Genomic DNA, 21,504 nt, shown 5'->3' with positions numbered 1-21,504 from the left:
GGTACGTGCGGCGCTACTACTGGCTTTGCTAGCAAACTGCTGGGTAGCGTAAGAGGGGTGAGGCACAAATTAAATGCGTGGGCCAACGCGCGAAACAGAAACCGGCGCTCAGCTCCCCTTTCGGCATGTGTTTGTCAAGAAGCTAATCCTTGTCATTTGAGGAAAAAAAAAAAAAAAAAAAAAAAAAAAAAAAGGTCGGGATCCAACTGTACAGGAGCCAACCCTGTCATGCACGCGCTCTTGCAGACCAGACCTAACCCCGCAGCCATCAGTTTAAGCAGGTGTCCTGAGTGAAAGGTTCCATCATCGTCAGACACGGCATCTTCATCAAATTATTGTTTCCTCGTATTGACCCGATCAAAAAATGTGTACCGGACGGTTTCCCAACTGGGTACCTTCATTTGCAAAATCCCAGGCCTGCCTTGCGGGCTCCTTATTATATTATGATATTCATTCAGTTCGGTAGGTATTTCCTTAAAGTTTGCACAATTTGTTGCCTCATGGACCACAGACCGGCTAATACCTCTCGCTAGACCACCTACGTAAGAACCCCGTATATGAGGCGGTAACTGTGGCTCCGCAGTGCAATACAACAATGGTGTTTTGTCTATACCAAACGCATGGTAAACACATCCATATTTTAACCCACCGATGTACATAAAGTAGATTTTGAGCAGGTGGTCTTTCACTATAGCGGTAAGCATTATTCAAAGCTCCGCGAAATGGAAACTTCCACGCTCGTTTTGTGGAGGTTAGCCCCTGTTTACAACCAATCACATTTTCCCCCATCAACATCCATCCACCCATGCGAGGCGATGCAGATGGATGCAGGTGGTGGCACTGACCTCCGACGGCCCAGTCCTGAGGCCTGCCTGGCTGGTTTATTTCAAAACCATTAATGACAGGGACAAGCTCAACAAGTTGGGGGGTGTCACTATGGTTGATGAGATCCAGAGAAGGAGGTGTCGGTGTATTGACACAAGCTACCATACTTCGCTCGGTTGGGCGGCTCGACTCGCTACGTTCACAACAATGGCGGAAAAGCTACTATAAGTTCACACCCACCCTTTACGTAGTATGGAGATACTGACAGAAGCACGAGTAGGGTTGTGCTGGGTTCTCGGGACCAGGATCATATTACCCACAGCCTTCTGGGGCGGCTTTGCACGCCGGGTCGGGAGCCACCTCCCATCGCCCCATCCCAATTTGGTACAGCCGAAATCGCGAAGCTGACTGAACATTCCACCCACCCTGACGACCACCACCACCAAACGCCTCGTAGGTCGACCCAGTTGTTTACTGCATTGCCGGTACAAAGTACCACTTCATCCGTTCAAGGGCCTGTCAGACAGTCATTCAATCAGTACTTGATGAAATTAATCGGTCAACTTAACTGGTCCGCTTGTCCGCTTGCCCGCCCAACGTGCCGCCGCAACGCAAAAGGGCAGGCAATATTATCGACCATGGAACAAAGAGAGAGAGAGAGAGAGAGAGAGAGAGAGAGAGAGAGAGAGAGAGAGAGAGAGAGAGAGAAAAGGGGGGCGACCACGTCGCAGCACAGCATCCCCCGCTCGATCAAGTCCAGTACTTGACAACACAGCAAATTTTTGACCAGTTCTGCCTTGTCTGTGATGACCCGACTTGACTCCGTTGTTGCTGATGAACGAAAAGCACAAAACGGCGGATCAGCAGTTCGATAAACCCAAGCGAGGTTACCCTTTGCTGTGATAACCTGACGTGTCGATTTGCAAATTCTGTACCATGTAATAATACCTACCTACCCACCCAAAACCACTCACTATCTCATTGCGGTATTAATTCTATACTCGTTGAGACCGACGATCTCTTCACTGCAGGACGACTCGGGCACTACTGTAAGGAGTCAAGAAGATGAGGGGTATGAGATACCACCAAACAGAGATTGGCTTTCCAGTCGCCTTTTCCATGCTCTGGTACTGGGAGGTTCTTCTTTACGCAATGTTACATCCTTTGGTGATGAGAGATCAGCAAAATCGATCTCGGCGCATCTAGTCGAAATGGCGGGAGCTTTTCAAAGGCCATCCGCAAAACATTAAAAAGCAGGTCATTTTTGGTTGCCCCTCGAATATAACATTACGCACCAGGGCGTGTCGGCCAGATGATACAGGGACGATCCCTTGTCAAGTTACTGTTAGGTACACACTGGCTGTTTTCTTATGCTGAGCAGTCGCTATTCTTGGCCATGGTACGCATGTTTTGCAAAATAGTACGGTACACAAAGTAGTACTTCGTAGTAGAGGGTTTCTAGCCGACCGACTGACTGAACTGGCCCGCGGAACCCAGAACCGCCAAACTCGAAGCGAACTTGGGTACAAAACCCGGCCGGGTGGGGGAGCGACAGCAGAGATTGCGGTTGGTGCATCAAAATTGTGGCATGTCAAGACATGGGCAATTCTAGCTCATTTTCACTTCAGCTGCTACTGTTCTGCGGAACGTTCCTTGCACGCCTGATCCACTGGCCTTGGATTCCATTGATTGGTGCGATCCAAAAATGGCTTGTGCCACAAATGCGATTCACATGGTCGACTCTGGGCACAACCAGAGACACCGCCGCTCAACCCTTAGTACGTACGGAGTATATTAGCGACTGGTGAATTGCTTGCTTTGTAGGGTATTACGTGGTACGTGCCCACAATCAAAGTCACGGTTCAAAGGAGGGATCAGTCCCTAGCAAGGCGGCGGCGCCTGGGTTGGATCAAATTTTAAGCCCACACCTCCACTGAGCTCACCGAGTAGACAGTCTGTGTTTTGATGAAGAAGGAAAGGCCTTTGGCATTCGACGTCCAAAGTTAAACCCACACGCCCTCCTAGCCAGACGTCTGCCCGCCACGAACGGCTAAAACTGAAAAAGGAAATCCAATCTTTGGATTGTCAGTGATCGGCTGTTTTAACTCCTACCACCTTATAGAGTGTTCTTTTTCAGCTCAAGCAGCCATCCTATCTCCCAACGCTCCGTTAGGTATGTACCTAGTAACTCGTACCCGCGTTAGTTTTGCCTTTTCCACACTGCACTTTTGATGCCGGACTTTAGCATCGGATAGGCTTACACGCATTGCGTAGTATGACTCTTGCAAAGTCTTGGAAATTGTGGTAGCAATTCCACAAGATTCTGCAACTATTCACCGAGCTATTTTATGCACAATGAACAATAGCATCAGGCCCAGACCCGGGTGGGACATCTTGTACTGGCGGTGAGCCGCCCAATCTACTCCGGGAACAAATTAATACTGCTGGTAAGGGTGGAAAAGAAAATATGGGGTTTTAGAAAGAAGGACCCATTCAAAATACTCGCATGTATCCATATAATAATTACTATTGTAACATCTTGCCATGTGGGTGACTAACAGACGACCCACCACAAAACTTACATTTATTTATCCGACTATTGTCCTGTGTATCAAGTGCACCAGTAGTACTACCTACCACAATATGCGTTACTCGTTCCACCGACGTAATTTTGAGGGGGGTAGTATACCCAAGGCCAGCCTCATGGAGTCTTTGGATCCACTGCATCAGTATGAAGTCCGTAGGGAGTAGTTGATCAAATCCCGGTTTATTTTGCGGGCGAGTACTATGTAAAAGCTGGCGAGTAAAAGTTGCGATGGTCGACTAAAATTACCGTGCACAAACACGGATACCACTGTATCACGATGCTACTAACTGGCAAGACTGGGTATGCTACCTTTGCTACGCCGTATACAGAGTGGTAGTAAGTACACCAGGTTATATTTTGGCGACGCTCCAGGCATGTGCCTCGCCAGAGGGAGAGAGTGTTTCCGGAAGGGCTTGGCAGAACCAGCCAGCGTTACCCAACAAAAACTTTGCATCTTTCAGGTTTGATCTTTTTCCATACCGGGCAAGTATATCGACTCGGGATTGGCAAACAAATACGGCCTAGTACAAAATACGGGGTTGGCTGACGTGAAATCGTAGTAGTGGCTCGGTTCTGGGGTGGGATGGATGCAATGCGATGCATGACGGATCGCAAAACATACCCCTCGCTTGTCTTCGGAATATCAAATTTCGGTGCCTCTATTTTTTCCCCCCTTCATCATCCACAGTTCAATTGCCCGCGGCCCCCCTCCCCTGAAATGCGCGACTTTGCCTGGTTGCTGACTGGGTTTCTCCCGACGTTGCACTGCGCGACGTCTATGCGGCCCAGGCTATAAATGACTGGGAAGTTAAAATGAGGATATTTGCTTCAACTTGCCGTGGCTTGGGTGGGTTCACCCATTTCTGCAGTGAGAATTTGAAGAGATGATCTTCAAAGTTTTCTGATCCCTATATGCCGAAAGCCTGCCTGCGTGGAAATCACCGCGGAATGACTTGGTCAGCCTGAGAAATGCACGCAAAAGAATGTTAAACATGGGGCAGACGTGGAACGAGCGTAAGCTTAAAAATATGTGCAAATTACGTTGTACACCACAAGATTACCTCAACAATACGAACCAAGTTGCAATTTTGAAACTATGCATTCACAGCTTGTCCAATCTTCCAATAGAATATACTGTGATGCGTTCCAGGGCCGTGTTGGGCTCAATGTAGGCAAGGGGTATCTATCGTAGGCCACTTTTTCCACGGTGAGGTACCACGATAGCATTACCAATAATACAGCAAAAAGGGACTGCTCGCCCGTCTAGGCAATTCCGTTCTCACATACGTAGTACCTTGGTTAAAACTGCCGAAGTTTGCTATGGAATGCGGAAAGTTTGAGAATGGGGGCTACAACACCCAAGGCTTGAGGGTCTGTCTTGGCGACCAGTTTGAAAACCATTCGGCGCGAGGTGCATTGCGTTTGTTCTCCTTGCTCCATGGGCAAGGTAGGTAGGTACGTACCTCGTCTAGTATCGAGTACAGGACAGTACATTGCGTCCAAGTTTAAAAATATGCCCCCAACCATCTGCACGCTTACTTATCGCAGTAATATGCAGTCTCCGTAGGCAGTATGGATCCATTTCGGCCAGGGCAGGGACCGACCGGCCGACCTTTTGATCAAAATATCAATTTGAGCGACGTTTTGGGTGGCGTTTCTAGCCCCAGCCTCCATTCTGACTTGTGAGAGCAAGCCCTCTAGCAGCAAGAGGAGCGGGGCAAGCACCCATGCATTCTTGTCTTTGATTGGCCGAAGTGGAGTCCGGTTAGTACCCTTTGACTAGCGAAGGAAGGGACCGAGGAGACAGACAAATGTCACTCAGCCACCAAGATTGCATGCACAGCAACTTTGCCTACCACCTAGTTTTCTCCATCCTTTCATTCAACCCTTCAACCCTGAGCACTACTGTACCTTACCACTGGCTCAAGTCTTTTCACGCCCCAGTCATTTCCGTCTCGGTCATCTGATTCGTTTCCCACCTTGTTCGGAACGCTGTGGTGCTAAAATCTAAGCGGCAATTGGTAGTGCTACTAATAGCATGGTGGGTCGTCCTGCGGGCTTGCGGGAAACAAAAGTGTCTACGAAGTGGTTAGTTACTGCGTAATGCTCGCAAATTTGGTCGTCCCTGGCTAGATTGCCCCCCCCCCCCTCCACCCTTCGTCAGTCTCCTCCACACTCCCTCCTGCCTCCTGCGCAGACTGGTGATCGCCAAACAATTTTTTTTGTCAATGGTCATGGTCGCGCCCAACCGAGCTCACTCGAAATAGTCACTGTATGCGTGCGACGGAATCATCTGATTCAATCCTGCGAGCAGTCACACTTTTTTTTTTCTCGACAAGACGCAGCATAAACACACACACCCTCAAGACTCCACAACCATGGTACAGTAATGCTGTAATAGAGCGGCAGTCCGTCACAGACGGCAGGCTGCGTGATGATCATATTTTTTTGGAGTAGGTTAATTAGGCCGCAAGGCAATACTGTACAATACCCTACTTACTTACTTTGCTTACTTACCACCTTACCATCCTAGGCAGGCCGTCGGCCGTGTCTTCAACCGCGCCGGCAACCCTTTCCCCCAAGCCCCCCTCCCCATGCTGCAAGTTAAGTTGGAAGCCCTGGCAGCAAGTAGCGCGGGCGCTTCCCTGCGAGCGGATTGATCCCGCACAGTAACCAGGCCACAGGCACACAGGCACCGACCGCTAAACAGGAAATTCAGGGCGACGCCCAGAAACCTAGAACATTAAACTTGAAAGTCAACCATGCACCGGGGCACATAGTCGATCAAGTCTCTTCATTTCCGTTTCGAGGAGGCGGACCAAGGCTCCTTGCTTTGCCCCTTCTCTTTCCCACTTGCCAAAAAGCCCCGCTCCACACCCACTACTATGACAGATACGACACACCGCACCGCCAGCAAGTGACTCCTCAACCAAAGCAATAATACGACGCAGCCTACTCCTACGAAGCAAACAAACAAGATGCAAAGGCTAAATTATTGCTAGCTCCAGCATCAACATTGCAACTCCAGCCGCCTGCAGCTTCCATCCGAAGATTGTGTAGTCTGGGGCCACAATTTTTTTCTCCTTTCTTTGCATTGTCCGCTAGACTCCAGACAGGCCGGTCTCCATCGGCTGCCATGGATGATCATCTTTTCCACCTTTCCCGGAGAAGTCTGAGCCAGGTGACAATACGATACACTCACTCAATCATCCATCCATCCATCCATCCATCCATGAATCCCTAGGTACAGTATTGTCATGGGGAAGCCGTTTCCGCCAAAGCTGGCATCCGTCTCAGTGGATGCTCGTCGAGGTTGGATTGGATTGCATTTGTGGCGGCTACAGCTTGCCACCGCAGTGATTATTGGCAGCGATCTTGCTTTTCAAAGGCATTGTGTATGTTGATCCGCTCCTAATAGGCTTGCTTACCAGAGACCCGACCACTGCGACGTAAACCCAAGCCCCCGCCTTCCTCCAGGATTCAGTTCAGCGCGTGTGTACAGTAGTAAAAAGCAACCTGGTCGGGTCTGACCTGTGGTGACCATATGCAGCCAGCATGTTTCACCCGCAGCGCTCCAAGCACAGCATGTCACCCACCCAAGGCCATTCATTCACGTTCCACTTTTGGCTGGGGCCCTTCTGCCAACACCGAAATGGCCTTGGCTCCCTTGCGTCCCTACCGATTTTAGTACGAAGTACACGGAAGAGCACTTCTCAGGGGGTCCGTGCCGTCTGCCTAGTCACAGACAAACAACCACGGAGGACCTGGAGATTACTACGGGCCGTCTGTACGCAGTATACCTGCAACTAACGTTCAGCTGACCCATGCATGGACTTTTGACAAGACTGCGACAATTTTTAACAGCCAGCACCTTGAATTTACCGTACACCACTCACATACAGTGCTGTACTGTACCATGCGCATTACACAAGCGTTCACTCTTTTGCCCGCACACCACATTACCTACAAATTTGGCGTCTGAATCAGGGCCAGGTCCTTGTCACCACAGGCTAACACAGTCATACGACGTTTAGAGGCCGGCTATGATGCTTACAGCGCTCGAAGGAAGTGGCGTCTACGCTACGTACGGCCTTGCCTGCACCTTCACCTGCTACGCTGACAGGTTTGGCTTAATGCAGAAAGCCAAGTACGGTACAGTACCTTTAATGCCTATCTCCATTCTTGCGACCTGTAAGACTCCTCCTCTCCTTGACTGGCCTTAGCACCCCGCCTTGGTGAGGGAAAATCTCATCCCGAAACTAGGCATCGCTGCGGCACTGTATTGTACATGCGGACGACTACCACCTAATTTAAGCGGGCCAACGTTCAACTTGTACACAGAAGAGAGGCTTTTAGCCTTGCCAATTTGATCAGCTCACCGCCACTCAAGGGTGTGTGAGAGTATGCTTTCAGGGCGCCCAGTCCAGCACTTGTTATGCGCTACTATATCCATTACTAAACTGGTCAGACTGCCAGGGGCAGCCCCGACTACAGTACCTATGTGCGGACAGACCCTCGAAGCGCCACTCACAGGAGCCTGACCAGTATCTGCATGACCAACCAGCTTTGTTGGGCCATCCTGTGTACTCCGTACCACGTAAGATGGGGGTTGGGTTGCTTTCTCCCTTAGCACACTTGCATATCGCAAAAGGCAAAAGACCGCTGCATGGGTCGACTAAAAAAAGAAATCAAAGCAAACAAGAACCCTTAAAACAACTTTTTAGGCAAAAAAGAGTTGAACTCGATAACATTGCATGATATGACTCGGATAAGGGGGCTTTTCTTGTTCCGGTGGCCCCCCGCTCAGGGAGACAAGTCGTCGTTACCCGGTCTTGCCGGTGCCGTCAGACCGCCGAAACCATCCATCTGGACCTTTTGAGTGGCCAGCCGCACAGCGAATCGCAACTTGCGCGGCAAGTCCCAGTCGTCAGGGTGGCATGCAAATCCAAACAAGATCCCCGCTATGAAGGTGTCACCGGCTCCAACAGTGCTGCACACATCACACAGAGGCTAGTTAATCCCTCGTTTCGCCCGCAGTTGTTCACTGCTCAGTCATTGATAAGTGGGATGGCTGGCGGGAAAGTCTTACTCCACTACACGGATATCGTCATTTCCGTTGTCAACATGTACATCGCAATGGTGGTACTCGTCTTGGCCCTTTATTGCCATGGCCGATGCGCCGTGTCCGCCCCAGGTGACAAAGACGTGTGACCTGGCACATCAAGAAACGGTAAAAATTGTCAAAAACAAAACGGCGCTTGCAAACGAATACTTGGAAATGCACTCTGCCAGAAAGCGCTGCATGGTTTCTTCTCGACTTACGCAGTACTAGGCGCCTCTCGCCGCAGACATTCCTCAGGACTCCGGTACCCTTTCGCCTGAACCAAAGGAAGAAGCGCATGGTTGGTTAGATGCTTGGTTATCAGCAGAAGCGAACATGGCAAGCTTACTGTGGCAAGGCTTGTATGCTTGGGTCTGGACGCCCCGAACCTTACACCTGCTGCCACTCTTGGTTCGCTTGCATCCTCAACGCTTATCGTACAGGCGCATGTGATCAAATCGCAATGATGAAAGCGGATGGGGGCATCTCATTTGACTTGCCTCAGCCCAACTGCGGGAGTAAAACACGAAATCGGCCTGGCCTGCGAGCTCATCCAGCCCTTCCCTCCCAGGCTTCTCGCACTCGACACTGACTCTAACGGAGGGCCAGAGGCGGCGCAGGTGCCGGATACACTCCGACGTAGTTTTCGGTATTCTACCCTAGACCAACCACGCACGCACGCCACCACACGCAGGAGGGGCGTTTGGGCGACCATGTCAGCAACAGATGTGCTGCTGCATCGTGCATGCAGCTGTCTCTTTGTGCGTATGTGGGGGAGCTAAGGAGGCGTGTGCGTCTTTTTTTTCTTTCTCTCTCTCTCTGTCTCTCTCTCTCTCTCTCTCTGCATGCCTTTGCACGTTCCCATCGCCAAAGGACAACATCGCCGCAGATTGAGATTGAGGGGTCTTTTAATGCACTCATCCGACCACGGGGATATTTCTGCGCTGGAAATGCGCTTGACTCACCTCGAAGTGCCACCACGTCCTGCTCGGCTCGGCTTGCATCCTTGAGAACCAGGTTTCTGCTGCCTGCGAGAACTCGTCCACCTCCATCTCGGACAGCGGGTTGTGATTGACAATCGTCCTTGACCCGGTGGCATTGCTGCGGACTATGTAACTGCTCGCGGCCTTTTGGATTCCCTTCCGATGCAGGCAAAGACTCAAATCAATGGGACTGTCGATGCCGAACGAGTCGACAACCTGGGCCGTTTCAGGAGACTCCAAATCTGGCAGAGGCGTCATGAGATGCAGGCTTGGGCGCCTTTGGTCCTCCTGGTCTCCGCATCGTGGTAGGAGCTGCTGGAGGACCTCGAGCGTGTTGGCGCCGTTGCCGCCCCGCCGGACCTGGACGTTTGTGGCTCGCAGCTTTGAGTCCTCTTGGGGGAAATGGGGGACGCTGTGTCCATGCCAAAGTTTTGCATGAGCATCAATAAATCCCTCGGCAGTCCGGCATTGGGAAAGAGCAAGCTGCTTTCGAGAATCCAGCAACGAACTGACTAACCTAAGAATTGTGTCCAGGTAGCAGACGCCTACCGTTACAATGTGATCCATCTTTGGTTCACACGCTGTGGCCAAATAATACTTGTGTCAATAGGGGTATCTTTTGTCTTCTCAAGCGTCTTCGTCTTCGTTGCCGCAGTGCTACAGACGGGTTTCGTAGCAAATGACCAATTGACGACGCAGGAAAGTGAACAATTGACAAATCAAGTCGCCTTTGCAGGTAGATCGAACTACCAAGGTGTAGCTGGAGGCTTTTTTGCTGGCAAGACTAGCTACACTAAGTCCCTGATTGCACCACGCCCCGCTTTTCAGTCACGATGACACCACCCATCCATCTTAAGTTCCAACATACTGGCATTCTACCTAGTCAAATCCACACGTCCATACCTACCTACCTTTGCACGTTAGATTGTAGCACTGTTTTGTTATACTATGCACGGATCGAATCTGTCGAACCCTTGGGCGCAAGCCACCAACAAATGCCGCCAGCAACGATAAGTGCGAGGACTATGGGCTGCAGGACCTGGACACCCACACTCGTTGCCTTTTGGAATTATTGACGTCATTAGATGTCAGCCTCAATGGCTTGTCTCTCTTTTGACAATAGGCGAAGGGGGCAACATGTTTCAGCAATGGGTCTCTTACAATGATGCCCGTCAACGATGGGAATAGAGAGGCGCCGGCCTGAGCTATGACAAATATGAGGCCTTGACGTGGGCGGGTGAGAGAAAAGAAATGTTTCAGTCAGTCTTTGGACAACGCCACCAATATCTGGCTGGATACTCACTCAGACCTTGAGATCGCACTTTGCGAGGAAGAAGTTTTGAGCCTACGGATACGCCCTACGATTTTGAACAACAAGCGTCAGCTCCGGTTGTCACCCGGGAAGACGTCACGGGTCTGCCGATCATCCTGACTCACCGTGGCAAAGAAGGGTCCAAAGAAGAAGCCCATGATACTGAGGGCCGTGGCGCTGGCGATAATGCTGGGAACCAGCCAAAAGACGAGCTGGAGGGCCGTACAAATGGCGCTGTAGATCAGCAGCATGCGCCGCTCACCGAGGCGGAACGTGGGCTCTGCCAGCAGGATACGACCCAGGAGCAAACCGCCGTTCCATCCCGTAGGGACATAGCCCATCTTTGATAGCTCGCCGGACCTGACCTTGACAAGATACTCCACCACCCAGCCTGTCGATGAGTTAGCAAGGGGAAAGAAGAAGCCGTAGAAAAAAGCCAGCCTTTTTTCGTTGGTTAGTTCTTGGGAGAGGACGCACCTGAAGCCGTCATCCAGGCCCCGAGCTCAAAAAAGTAGAAAAGACTAATCGTCCAGAATGAACGCAGCGAGAAGAGGTCTCGCATGTCCTTCATGGCCGCCTTTGACTGGCTCGTTTGTATCGTGCCGCTCTCTACCTCGGCAAACTCACCGTCGGCGACGGGAGTGATGACCCGTTGCCCCTGCCAGATGGTGTCGGAGAATCCGACCACCACAGCGACAAGGTTCAGCACGCCAAGCCCGAGAAGCACAAAGTAGACGCGCGTCCAGTGGTCACCGGTAGTCTGGTCAGCCGCAACACCAGCAGCAGCAGCCGCAGCGCCCTTCGATGCGATGGCGGTGGCGATGGGCGGGCCAAGCAAGGTGCCGGCGGCGTACGAGGCGTGGATGAAGCCGAGCCAGCGGTGGGCCAGGTTCGCCGAGCTGACAAAGGTGTTGCCGTGGGCGTCCTGGAGCGCCATGCCCAGCGTCTGCACGAAGAAGCTGACGGCGTAGAGCGGCAGCGACAGCTGCGGCACGGGGATGCTGCGAAGGACCTGCGCCGCCAGCTGCAGCGCCGCGCCCACGGCCAGGACCCGGCCCAGCGTCGCGTGCCGGGACTGGTCCGTGAGGAACGGGTTCAGGAGCGCGGCTAGGAACCATCCCAAAAACGATGTTGCGTATCTATATGTGTGTTTAAAAGTTTTGGTATGGATCAGGTTTTTGTTGGTATGGCTCCCCAGTCGTCTTCACCAATGTGGTAAAGAGGGGACCGGTGGCGGGTAGGTTGGGCTACGCACATGATGGCTATCTCGCCGGTGCCTATGGAGAAAGTGTCTTGGATGTATGGGATCAGAGGACCGAGTGTGCCGTCATTGACACCCGAGAAGAAGAAGGAAAAGCCACAGCCGATGAGCTTGTCATATGGAACCTTGGCCGACGGCGCGCTCTGAGGTGTCTCTTCAGCTGTTTTGAGAGACGCCGCATCCTGCTCGGCGGTTTGCTTCTGCTGTCTCCGATGGCATGCGGTCGGCTGGAGTTCTATGCTCTCCTGTGAGTTGTGCTGCTTTAAATGTGCAGCAGGGGGCGACGTAGCCATATCCGGCCTGGCCACCGTGGCAGCCTCAGTGCATGTAGACATCAGGTGCAATATACGAGTGATCTTTGACCAGAAAAGAACTTGGTCCGGCCGCCAACTGCAACACGGAGGTGTGTAGGACGTATACGAAAGATATAAACATGCATCATATCCATGTTGCCAAGAGGTCTGTCTTGCTGCCCTTGGTCCGGTTGAAGGTCGGGTAAACGTCGGAAAAGGGCTACCCGCCCAACTAGTTGGGAACACCGGGCCGTCTTCCGCCATACGATAGATGCACATAAATGGCCTGCCTAGGGACACGAGCTTCTGTCACCGATGATCGCTACCTTAGCGCTGCTGGTGATGGTTCGTTTGTGTGGGAGGGATCCAATCGGATCCAACATGCAGTGAAGCATACAAAGTCGGACAAAGCGGGCCCATAGCATCCCTCCTTGGTGTCTTTCGAAAGAAGGAGTCGACGTCGACTAATATGACAACCCATGTCATTGTATGTTTTGTTTTGTTTTATTTCTCGTTTAAGCCTTCTCCCCACGCAGCTGAAAGAGAACATGAGCCGGTAGGGGAAGGATCCTTTCGCTGCTTAGACTCGGTGGCTGTTAGTATTCTGTTAGCTAAGCGAACCGGTATATTGAAGACCACAGTGGAGTGTGGTGTAAAAATGGGTTATAAAAGTTCACTAGTCTATCCAAAGCTTCTAGAATGGTCTATTCATTTGAGACTTCCTAACAGCACCGAACCGACCTCGTCAATGAGCGGCATGTCTTTAAAATCCTCCTTCTTGCCCAGCACCGTCCTCCTCGCATCCAACGTCTTGATCAGGTCTGCCAGCTCACCATCGAGGGGTAGGCAGTATATCAAATGCCCCAACGCCAGGAGCATGCCCTCAAGGCCCTCCTTGGACTCATTCTCCTGGGATATCGCTTCCACCAGAGACGCTGCCACCTCAACCTGGTCCTCGTCGGGCAGGACGTCACCGGGGCTATTGATGCCAGTGGAGCCCGGTGCCGATGCCCCTTTTCTGCGCGCCCTGCCGTTGACCACGGCCACGTTGAAGAGAACCGAGGCCGCCGCGACACGCACGCTTGAGTGGACCTCGTCGAGGAAGCTGGACGATACTAGCCGGATCACTTGGGACCTAAGCCCGTCATGCCGCAGGATCGGGTCCCAGTAGAGCGAGCTGGAGAACAAATTGGCAGTCGCTTGAAGGGTGACGAGCCTAAGCGGGTATGGACAGGACGGCAGCTCGTTGACGTGGCTCAGCAGCGTGACAATGGTCTTGTGGTCTTTTTCCTCGGCGAAGCAGCCGCTGAATCTCGGGTCGATCAGTGCGCAGCGAAACACGTCCACCAGGGGGAAGAGCACTTCCGGTTCCAAGGTCTTGATCGAACTCTCGAGGAAAGATGAGAATGCCGAGACGTCTGGCAGGTGAGCCTGTGCGGCACCGTCGGAATTCCTCCCCATGATGAAGCCAATAACGCTCTCCACAGCGGGATCCTTAGCAACCTTGTCTCCCATCTTCGCTGTGAGTTTCGGCAGAGGTGGCGCCTTGGTGAAGAGCACAGGATTAGGTTCAGTCTTTCCTATTGTCGGCAGCCGGATGCTCTGGTGTGGGTGCGGCGGCCACGCCATCTGGACGAGCAAACGGACGTTGCCCCTGAGGGCGCCGGCGTCGGCGTCCATCCACCTGTTTTCCTGGTCGCCCCTGAGAAAAGTAATAAAAGTCGGCGTGGCGGTGATCCCATACTTGGCAGCGACGTCTCGAGCCACGGATATGTCCGTCTTGATGACAAAGCCCTTATCACCCACTTCCTCGGCCAGATCCTCGTACATTGGGTACAGCATCTTGCATGGCGGGCAGGTAGCAGATGTGAAGAAGACGACGGCACATGAGCTTCGGGCTTGTGCCATCAGGGAATCCAGGTCTCTGAGGTTTGAAGCCTGGCGGACTCGGTGGCTGGATGCCCGGGCCTGTGAGCTTGTATGCTGTGCAGCACCACTGCTCCCGTTCTGCCCGATGCCGAGCATGCCGCCGCCGTTTTGCTGCCTGTTTACCCGGACCTGCTGATCGAGGGCGGGCATCAGCATGCGGCCGAGCGGCGACTCGAGGACTTCTGATGGCATGTTCAGAATCTTGTCCGGGATGCCGTGGCCCAGTAGAAAGGTGGCAAAGTCATTTGAGAAGTTGTTGCAGTTGTGCTTCCAGAGGTCGTAGGCCTCGGCTGTGTAGACGGAGCGCATCGAGTCAAGGTAGGTCTCGACAACGTCCATCGGGAGGTGAGTCTGTCCCAGTAGCTGCGTTTCTAGGGGCTGACCGAGGTGCGACGATCCCGGCCGGATGGCGACGATGCCGCCGTCATAGACGTACTCGAGGCCGTTGAGCTGAATTGATGTATGGTAAATGGCGTCCAGTTGGAAGCCTAGCAGGCCGGCCGACATTTGCCGCGCCATGCCTCTTGAGAGGTCATAAATTAAAAGATGGACGTCCATGGTGAAAGTTCTGGATATGCGTGGCGTCGTTGATGTGAAATGCGATTTTCTGTCTCACTGCCTAGGCAAGCCTGCAACTTGAGGTAGTGAGTGGGCTACCTTGTAACTAGGTTGGTAACTAGACTAGGTACCTACCTACCTACCTTGCCCTACGTTCCTACTGTTGAAGGGGTTTGATTTTCAAATGGGTTTGAAGAGTAGACTATGCTGGTACCCAAGACAAACAATTGGGAAATGTGTTGAATTGAGAAATGATAATGTGATGTGTGAGAAGAGCAGATTTGACCTGGGAAAAGAGATTCAGATTCAGTCGCTGAGAGAAACCAATTCTGACTTAAGGTGTTTGTCATTTGGTCGCCACGCAATCCCGCCTCTACCTAATCAGGAAGGAGTGCATCGGAGAGAATCACAAAGAAACATTTGCACACGTAGGCAATATTTGGTTGATTACCGTCGGAATTTGTTGATTTAAGAAGAGGAAACCATTGATGACCTAGGTAACTAGGCGGTTGTTTGAAATTCATCACAGAAAGGCTTCTATCACTGCTTAAAGAGCCACATACTGTGAGTTGCAATTGACCCAATTTACTCCGCCCGCCTGTTCATCAAATTCAACCCCAGCGTCATCCCCACTATTCCAACCACACCGCGAATCCAAAGTCCTATCCCACCCAGGTCGGGTATAATGTGTCCAACTCTCTCTAAGGCGATGATGCGATGATGCGATGCTAATATCAAACTCCAAATCGTGCTCAACTGATGATCCCCGGTTTCCAACGCCCAAAGTAAAAGAACAAAGAATGCAGCTCTTGCTTTCGACCCAAAACACCGTCTCCAAAGCTCAACGTGATCCAGCCACAAGTGCCTGCTGGTAGTACGTATACTTGTCCTCCTGTCCCGGCGTCTCAGCCCTTAGAAACAGGCAATGCGAGTTGCCAAAGTGGATATAGAATCCTTTGGGGCCCAGCGAGACTGGCTTGCCGGTGGACCTGCTGACGGCCAAGAACTCATCGAACCGCGTTGGTTGGCAGACGTGTGGCCACATGTAAGATGTGGTTGTTGGATAGGCGAAAGCCGTTGAGGGTACCAGGACGAGAAGCATTGCGAGCAGGAGTAGTCCGCCCTGTGTTGCCGCCATTGCTATCGAGGTGTGCTGCGCTGAAAACATCTTGTTGGCTGTATGGTGTGCACTTGTGACACCTCGGCCACGGTCGTACAGAGTTTCGTGTACTTCGAGACTTTTCGTGCCAGGGTGATAAGATTGACTCTCGAGTCTGTGGCGTCAATAAAGATGAGTCCTCCACTGTACAATTGTAGTTTCCCAAGACCCAGGTATCAACTAGAGAAGATCTGGATCCACGTGTCGGGTTCAGTCTGATGGTTGTCCGTCTCAAACTAGAGCTACAATACCCAGAAAAAATAATGAACAACTGGCAACAGAAATATAGGTAATAAGCCCTACAGGAGAGAATATGCTCAGAAGAAGTAAGAGCGACATGTATTAATCCTCCACCGCCAATGCCCAGAGGTGCTAATGGAGCCCCATCTGTTGTTTTACTCTTGGCTGGTGGCTATATTGCACCTACCTACTGCACGCATTGAAAGTAGAATAGCCTGAGCCTCTGCGGCTTGTTGGACTGAGCTTGGATTCCTTTGGGGGGGGGGGGGGAAAGAATGGACGAGGAGATGCCAGACAGGTGGGGGAGTTCATACTAAGGTAGTAACATTGGGGAAAAAATGTCATGCCCGCAAAAGATCGACGCCTTGTCAATTCTCCAGGTCAAAGTGTGATTACTATATGTACCTTAACTTGAGGTAGTCGTCTTACCCGCATAGGCCGAGACGGACGGGAGTGGGCAGCGTGGTCATGAATTCTAAGTTCCTGGGGTTGATTACCGGTCACGCTCAGACTAGGGGTCCGAACTTATCCGGGTCCGGCGTTTTCGCATATACAGTGGCAGGTCTTGTGGTCCTGCAGAGGGCATCCAAGCGTCGCGTGTCGGTGCGCAAAACCAGACAATCCATTTGGTCTGCCGGTAGAACTAGGTAGCTAAGGTATTTATCAAGCAACGCCGGTGGAAAAAGTCGGCGCCCTTTTGTACCGGGTAGAACCTTCAAGTAAGGTATATAAAATAGCAGTCTTGTAGCTTGGCAAAGTCGCAGGATAAAACTTGGAGATCCTGGTGTGTCAAGCTTGGGCTGCCGTTAAAATGGAGGAGTTGTTCCCTCCAGACCTGTGGCTGGCTCCAGTGGCTGCTGCAATAGAGGCAAATGCCAGTAGGCTCAAAGTAACATTTGAGGCTCGTGGCGGACGCTCGCCTATTGGCCCTACAGCCCCATCCACCACCCCGCTGTTACGTTTAGCAAGGAGAGCCATTGGCTCACGAACCAATCCGGGCTCCATTTTCCATCAGGGGCAAATGACGACCGGGATCCTTTTTATTTTTTTCCCTCGCAGGCGAAGCCTATGGCGAAGATGTACTGAGGGCCTAAGGAACATGCGAAGGGTTGGGAACAACTGTCAATAAGGGTTTTATTCTCTACAACAAAGTGGTTCAAAAGCTCTTTTTGAAGATTTCAAGACCTTGTCGGTGACCCCTTACAACTGATGCGGCGTTAGAGAAGCAATTTCGTACCATTCTTTTTGCTTTAATTCCTTCCCTATTTGTTGTAATTTGCCCTGTACTCGTGGAACCCGGCCGCGTCTTGTCTAGTGTCACTCTGGTCCCAAGACAAAGTGCCCTCCCTTAAACTCAGCCTCGCAACCCTAAAATTACAAAACACGTCTACTGAAAAGTTGGGGCATGCGTACCGTCCGGTCTCGCATCCTCGACGCCCTCAGATAAAACAGCAGGAATGAGGAGAACATCGGTATCGCTGCCGACAAACAATAAAGTCGCCCGCGACCCATACGAGAAACGCGCACGCTACGAGGCAAACCAGCGAGAGGTCGGCCTCTTCGAGAAGATTACAGAGGCCATGTCGCAGGCTAGGCAGACGCGGTGGTTCAAGACCCTCGCCGTTCTGGTCGTCATCTTGTTTCTATTCTTCTTCCTGTCTCCCTCGGGAGGAGTTGACCTGTACAAGAGTGGAGGTACGTCTTTGTTGCTCAGCGCTTATTACTTTGCTTCAATCGAACTTTATTTGGCCTGTGCGTTGGGGCACGGCTATATAGACGCCTTGGAGCCATAGACGCGATGCGATGCGATGACGGGTAGTCGTGAGGATACCTCTTTAGGATGCTAAACTAACGTTATCAACTTGACACTTACTCGATAGTCCCCTCAGCTGCTAGCCCCAACTCAGGCCAGGCCCCCGCCGACGCCTCTTATGGCACCGACAAGTGCACTCGATCCTTCTCCAAGGATAAGCCCATCGTTCAATATGTTCTCATGATCGACGCCGGCAGCACCGGCTCGCGCATCCACGTCTACAAGTTCAACAACTGCGGTGCCGCCCCCGAGCTCGAGAATGAGGTCTTCAAGCAGACCGAAAAGCGCGAGGGCGGCAGCGGTCTGAGCGCCTACCCCGACGACCCTGAGGCCGCCGCAAAGTCGCTCGATGTCCTGATGGAGGCGGCCGTCAAGGAGGTCCCCGAGAAGCTCCGATCCTGTACCCCCGTTGCCGTCAAGGCCACGGCCGGTCTGCGTCTGCTCGGCGACGTCAAGAGCGGCAAGATCCTCGAGGCCGTGCGCCGCCACCTCGAGAACGACTACCCCTTCCCCGTCGTGGCTGACCAGTCGGGCGTCTCTATTATGGACGGCAAGGATGAGGCCATCTACGCCTGGGTCACCGTCAACTACCTGCTCGGCAAGATCGGTGGCCCCGACAAGAGCGAGACGGCTGCGGTCCTCGACCTCGGCGGCGGCTCCACCCAGATCGTCTTCGAGCCCACCTTCAAGGGCGCCCCCAACGGCGGCATGCCTACCAAGCTGGCCGAGGGCGACCACAAGTACGAGCTGCAGTTTGGCGGCCGCCATTTTGAGCTCTACCAGCACAGCCACCTGGGATACGGCCTGATGAGCGCCCGCGAGGCCATCTTCAAGGCCCTGATCGACGAGATCTACTCGTCCAAGAAGGGGGACAAGTCGTGGCTCAACGCCCCTGTCGTCAACCCCTGCTTTGGCGCCGGAATGACCAAGACCATCAAGGTCAAGTTTGGCGAGGGCCACCCGCTCGGCAAGGAGATGGAGATCAACATGACCGGTCCTAAGTCCGGAGCGCCCGCTCAGTGCCGCGCCCTGGCCGAGAAGATCCTCAAGAAGGACGCCGAGTGCAAGCTCGCCCCTTGCTCCTTCAACGGTGTCCACCAGCCCTCCATCGCAAAGACCTTTGCCAAGGAAGACATGTACTTCCTCTCCTACTTCACCGACCGTGCCGAGGCCCTCGGTATGCCCGAGTCCTTCTCTCTCAAGGAGATGCGCGACCTGGCCGAGCAGGTCTGCGGTGGCAAGGAGTCCTGGGGCGTCTTCTCGGGCGTCAAGGGCGCCCTGGAAGAGCTTGAGGGCCGTCCGGAGTACTGCCTCGACCTCAACTTTATGCTCGCCCTCGTCCACACTGGATACGAGATGCCCATCGACCGCGAGGTCAAGGTCGCCAAGAAGATCAAGGGCAACGAGCTTGGTTGGTGCTTGGGAGCTAGGTATGTTGCGTTCTTCATATATGGGATTTTGATTGGATTATTTGCTAACGATATGTCAAAAACAGTCTTCCATTGCTCGCCAAGGGATCTGGATGGACCTGCAAGATCGCCGAGGTCCACTGAGCGGTTAGCACGACATTCTGAACGATCACCTCAAACCTCCACTTATATCGGCATGGGCTCGATTGTCCGCCAAAATCACGAACTATAGGGACCCCAAGCGGGCCATGATTTGAATGTGGCATTGGGAATTGACATATTTGTAGAATAAACATGCCACAGACCAGACACCATTCAACTTGTTACTATTATTACAGGGGCACAGGTAGAACGCCCGGAACGATGGCGAAAAGGAAGTTCTAGATTATTTTAAATATCAAGACATGGGAATGTGGAATGTCTCATTATTAATCTAAGCAGTTGCTTTCAATCCACACGCAACTAAACCCCGTCCAATGCCCTTGAACGTCTTGTTCGAAATCGAGGGGGGGGGGTTAATATTATGGCCACCGGCTTAGACCGGAGGCGTAACCATTGCAATTACATCTTCGATAACGTCCTCAGGGCCAATATCCTCCAGCACGGCCTTCACGGCTGCCAAATCGCTCCCCCATTGCATGCTGCGCTCCGCCTGTGCTTTAACCATCTTAATACGGTGCAGATAGACCTTTTTGGCTGCCATGGCCACCAGGGAAGGTGTGACAAAGTCCAGTCGGTGCAACGGAGCCAAGCACTTGATCAGCCGTTCGAAGTGCTTGGTGGCCGTGGGGGTGATACCGCCATCCACGGCGCGATGGATTCGTAGGAAGGATACGATATTCATTTGATAGCGTACCACTTCGATGTCGAATTGGACATCCTGTGTGGCTTTGGCCAACGTGCTTACATCCTGATACACAATAATATCCTGTCAGCTCAGAACTACATGCAGTGACGCGACAAATATAGGGCAACCAACGGCATCAGAAAACACAGGCTCCGTAGCAATGTCCTCGGCAGCTCGCATCTCCTCCAGGTTTACGAAGCCATCCTCCGGATCATGCCAGTGCGCCATGTACAGCAGGTCGTTGAGATGCGGATTGACGCGAGCCTGGCCACCAGAATCGGCACCCACCACCGCAACCAACAAGAACGGCCTCGGGGCGGTCTGCACCGTGGTACGCGTGAAGATGCGTCGCGTCCGCAGTAGCTCGAGCGCCTGGGCCTGCACTGCCGACGGTGCGTGGTCCAAATTCCTGGCCAAAACGACGTTGGCGATTGCACCGGGACCCGGCAGGGCGGTGGTGCTGGTGCCAGTGGCGTTGCATGCACCAGAAGAGCTCGACGAGATCAGGGGCGAGCGCGGAGGCTGCAGGCCGCCGCCGCGTATGAGGGGCGGCGTGGCCACCGACTGAGACTGAAAGTACGAGTCATTACCCCGTGTTTGCAGAGGCGACGTCGAGCCTGGTCGGACATATGGCGAAGAAGGGGTAGGAAGGAGGAGCGAGGTGGCAAAGTCTTCGAGGGTGGTGTTGGCGTGGCAGTCTACGGTAACGCATGTGAGACCGAAAGTGCGAGTTGCAATCTAGGTTACGGTCAACGACTGTTTGTACGTGATATATAACGACTCTCGGACTATGATATGATAAATCTAGATGAGCGTCGCAGTTTGAAGGTCCTTACCAAGTGAAGCTCGCCAACTAGATCGTTCAAAGCTTCTGATGGGGTGCTGATCAAGCAGTGCTCCCGGCTTATAAGACAGAGCAGGACGGCAAGCTCTATGTCGCTCAGGTTATGCACCTTGTCCAACAGATCATCATCCGCCATCGAATCTGTCGCGGCGTCCAGACGGACCCATTGAGCGTCGCAGCGCGCGCCGGCACCCTGCTGGGTATTTTTCGGCTGGTAGCGCGTTGGTGAGGCTTTGGAATCGCTCCTGGTCTGGAATTCGGATGTGGTTTCCTGATGGTTGACCTTGCGGCAGCGCAACGGTTCATATCCAAATGGAACATTGCAGCGGTGTGGGGTGGGACC

The 21,504-nt window shown here is 52.7% G+C and overlaps 9 protein-coding genes across 9 annotated transcripts; 3 read left to right on the top strand and 6 right to left on the bottom strand.

Annotated features, from left to right (window-relative positions):
• Positions 1–916: 916 nt before the first annotated feature.
• On the bottom strand, positions 917–2,093 carry MGG_15828 (uncharacterized protein). Its single transcript, XM_003715068.1, has one exon. The coding sequence runs from the start codon at positions 1,239–1,241 to the stop codon at positions 1,056–1,058; it is 186 nt and encodes a 61-aa protein (XP_003715116.1). The 5' UTR covers positions 1,242–2,093; the 3' UTR covers positions 917–1,055.
• A 437-nt stretch (positions 2,094–2,530) lies between these two features.
• On the top strand, positions 2,531–3,304 carry MGG_15827 (uncharacterized protein; the record flags this gene model as incomplete). Its single annotated transcript, XM_003715067.1, has 3 exons — positions 2,531–2,603; positions 2,948–2,998; positions 3,192–3,304. 3 exons carry the CDS (start codon positions 2,531–2,533, stop codon positions 3,302–3,304), a joined length of 237 nt encoding a protein of 78 aa, XP_003715115.1.
• Positions 3,305–4,404: 1,100 nt separating this feature from the next.
• On the top strand, positions 4,405–5,031 carry MGG_15826 (uncharacterized protein; the record flags this gene model as incomplete). Its single annotated transcript, XM_003715066.1, has 4 exons — positions 4,405–4,426; positions 4,541–4,580; positions 4,654–4,859; positions 4,961–5,031. The coding sequence occupies 4 exons, from the start codon at positions 4,405–4,407 to the stop codon at positions 5,029–5,031; spliced, it is 339 nt and encodes a 112-aa protein (XP_003715114.1).
• Positions 5,032–8,215: 3,184 nt separating this feature from the next.
• On the bottom strand, positions 8,216–10,063 carry MGG_15061 (uncharacterized protein; the record flags this gene model as incomplete). Its single annotated transcript, XM_003715065.1, has 5 exons — positions 8,216–8,402; positions 8,502–8,624; positions 8,735–8,790; positions 9,479–9,908; positions 10,014–10,063. 5 exons carry the CDS (start codon positions 10,061–10,063, stop codon positions 8,216–8,218), a joined length of 846 nt encoding a protein of 281 aa, XP_003715113.1.
• Positions 10,064–10,220: 157 nt separating this feature from the next.
• Positions 10,221–12,454, bottom strand: MGG_15060 (uncharacterized protein). Its single transcript, XM_003715064.1, has 6 exons — positions 12,064–12,454; positions 11,286–11,947; positions 10,934–11,199; positions 10,800–10,854; positions 10,658–10,719; positions 10,221–10,556 (listed from the first exon to the last, which is right to left on the bottom strand). The coding sequence occupies exons 1-6, from the start codon at positions 12,402–12,404 to the stop codon at positions 10,443–10,445; spliced, it is 1,500 nt and encodes a 499-aa protein (XP_003715112.1). The 5' UTR covers positions 12,405–12,454; the 3' UTR covers positions 10,221–10,442.
• A 518-nt stretch (positions 12,455–12,972) lies between these two features.
• MGG_15825 (uncharacterized protein) lies at positions 12,973–15,333 on the bottom strand. The gene has a single exon (XM_003715063.1). The coding sequence runs from the start codon at positions 14,847–14,849 to the stop codon at positions 13,071–13,073; it is 1,779 nt and encodes a 592-aa protein (XP_003715111.1). The 5' UTR covers positions 14,850–15,333; the 3' UTR covers positions 12,973–13,070.
• MGG_15824 (uncharacterized protein) lies at positions 15,260–16,145 on the bottom strand. Its single transcript, XM_003715062.1, has one exon. The coding sequence runs from the start codon at positions 16,015–16,017 to the stop codon at positions 15,691–15,693; it is 327 nt and encodes a 108-aa protein (XP_003715110.1). The 5' UTR covers positions 16,018–16,145; the 3' UTR covers positions 15,260–15,690.
• Positions 16,146–17,270: 1,125 nt separating this feature from the next.
• Positions 17,271–19,942, top strand: MGG_08146 (guanosine-diphosphatase). The gene is made up of 3 exons (XM_003715061.1): positions 17,271–17,943; positions 18,129–19,491; positions 19,557–19,942. The coding sequence occupies exons 1-3, from the start codon at positions 17,706–17,708 to the stop codon at positions 19,612–19,614; spliced, it is 1,659 nt and encodes a 552-aa protein (XP_003715109.1). The 5' UTR covers positions 17,271–17,705; the 3' UTR covers positions 19,615–19,942.
• Positions 19,835–21,445, bottom strand: MGG_08145 (uncharacterized protein). The gene is made up of 3 exons (XM_003715060.1): positions 21,154–21,445; positions 20,450–21,055; positions 19,835–20,380 (listed from the first exon to the last, which is right to left on the bottom strand). Exons 1-3 carry the CDS (start codon positions 21,295–21,297, stop codon positions 20,006–20,008), a joined length of 1,125 nt encoding a protein of 374 aa, XP_003715108.1. The 5' UTR covers positions 21,298–21,445; the 3' UTR covers positions 19,835–20,005.
• Positions 21,446–21,504: the final 59 nt, after the last annotated feature.

Source organism: Pyricularia oryzae, chromosome 2 (assembly GCF_000002495.2).
Source record: "Pyricularia oryzae 70-15 chromosome 2, whole genome shotgun sequence".
In the NCBI taxonomy this organism is placed as follows: Eukaryota; Fungi; Ascomycota; class Sordariomycetes; order Magnaporthales; family Pyriculariaceae; genus Pyricularia; species Pyricularia oryzae.
This window is presented reverse-complemented; position numbering and strand designations above follow the sequence as displayed.

Excerpts from the sequence above, each read along its gene's own strand:
- MGG_15825 (XM_003715063.1), bottom strand. The coding sequence starts at position 14,849 with ATGGACGTCCATCTTTTAATTTATGACCTCTCAAGAGGCATGGCGCGG.
- MGG_15824 (XM_003715062.1), bottom strand. The coding sequence starts at position 16,017 with ATGTTTTCAGCGCAGCACACCTCGATAGCAATGGCGGCAACACAGGGC.
- MGG_08146 (XM_003715061.1), top strand. The coding sequence starts at position 17,706 with ATGAGGAGAACATCGGTATCGCTGCCGACAAACAATAAAGTCGCCCGC. Across the intron at positions 17,944-18,128 it reads TGACCTGTACAAGAGTGGAG|TCCCCTCAGCTGCTAGCCCC; the intron begins GTACGTCTTTGT and ends CTTACTCGATAG. Across the intron at positions 19,492-19,556 it reads GGTTGGTGCTTGGGAGCTAG|TCTTCCATTGCTCGCCAAGG; the intron begins GTATGTTGCGTT and ends TGTCAAAAACAG.
- MGG_15060 (XM_003715064.1), bottom strand. The coding sequence starts at position 12,404 with ATGTCTACATGCACTGAGGCTGCCACGGTGGCCAGGCCGGATATGGCT. Across the intron at positions 11,200-11,285 it reads GGCCTGGATGACGGCTTCAG|GCTGGGTGGTGGAGTATCTT; the intron begins GTGCGTCCTCTC and ends ACTCATCGACAG. Across the intron at positions 10,855-10,933 it reads TTGGACCCTTCTTTGCCACG|GGCGTATCCGTAGGCTCAAA; the intron begins GTGAGTCAGGAT and ends TCAAAATCGTAG.
- MGG_08145 (XM_003715060.1), bottom strand. The coding sequence starts at position 21,297 with ATGGCGGATGATGATCTGTTGGACAAGGTGCATAACCTGAGCGACATA. Across the intron at positions 21,056-21,153 it reads TAGTTGGCGAGCTTCACTTG|ATTGCAACTCGCACTTTCGG; the intron begins GTAAGGACCTTC and ends ACCGTAACCTAG. Across the intron at positions 20,381-20,449 it reads AGCCTGTGTTTTCTGATGCC|GATGTAAGCACGTTGGCCAA; the intron begins GTTGGTTGCCCT and ends ATTGTGTATCAG.
- MGG_15828 (XM_003715068.1), bottom strand. The coding sequence starts at position 1,241 with ATGTTCAGTCAGCTTCGCGATTTCGGCTGTACCAAATTGGGATGGGGC.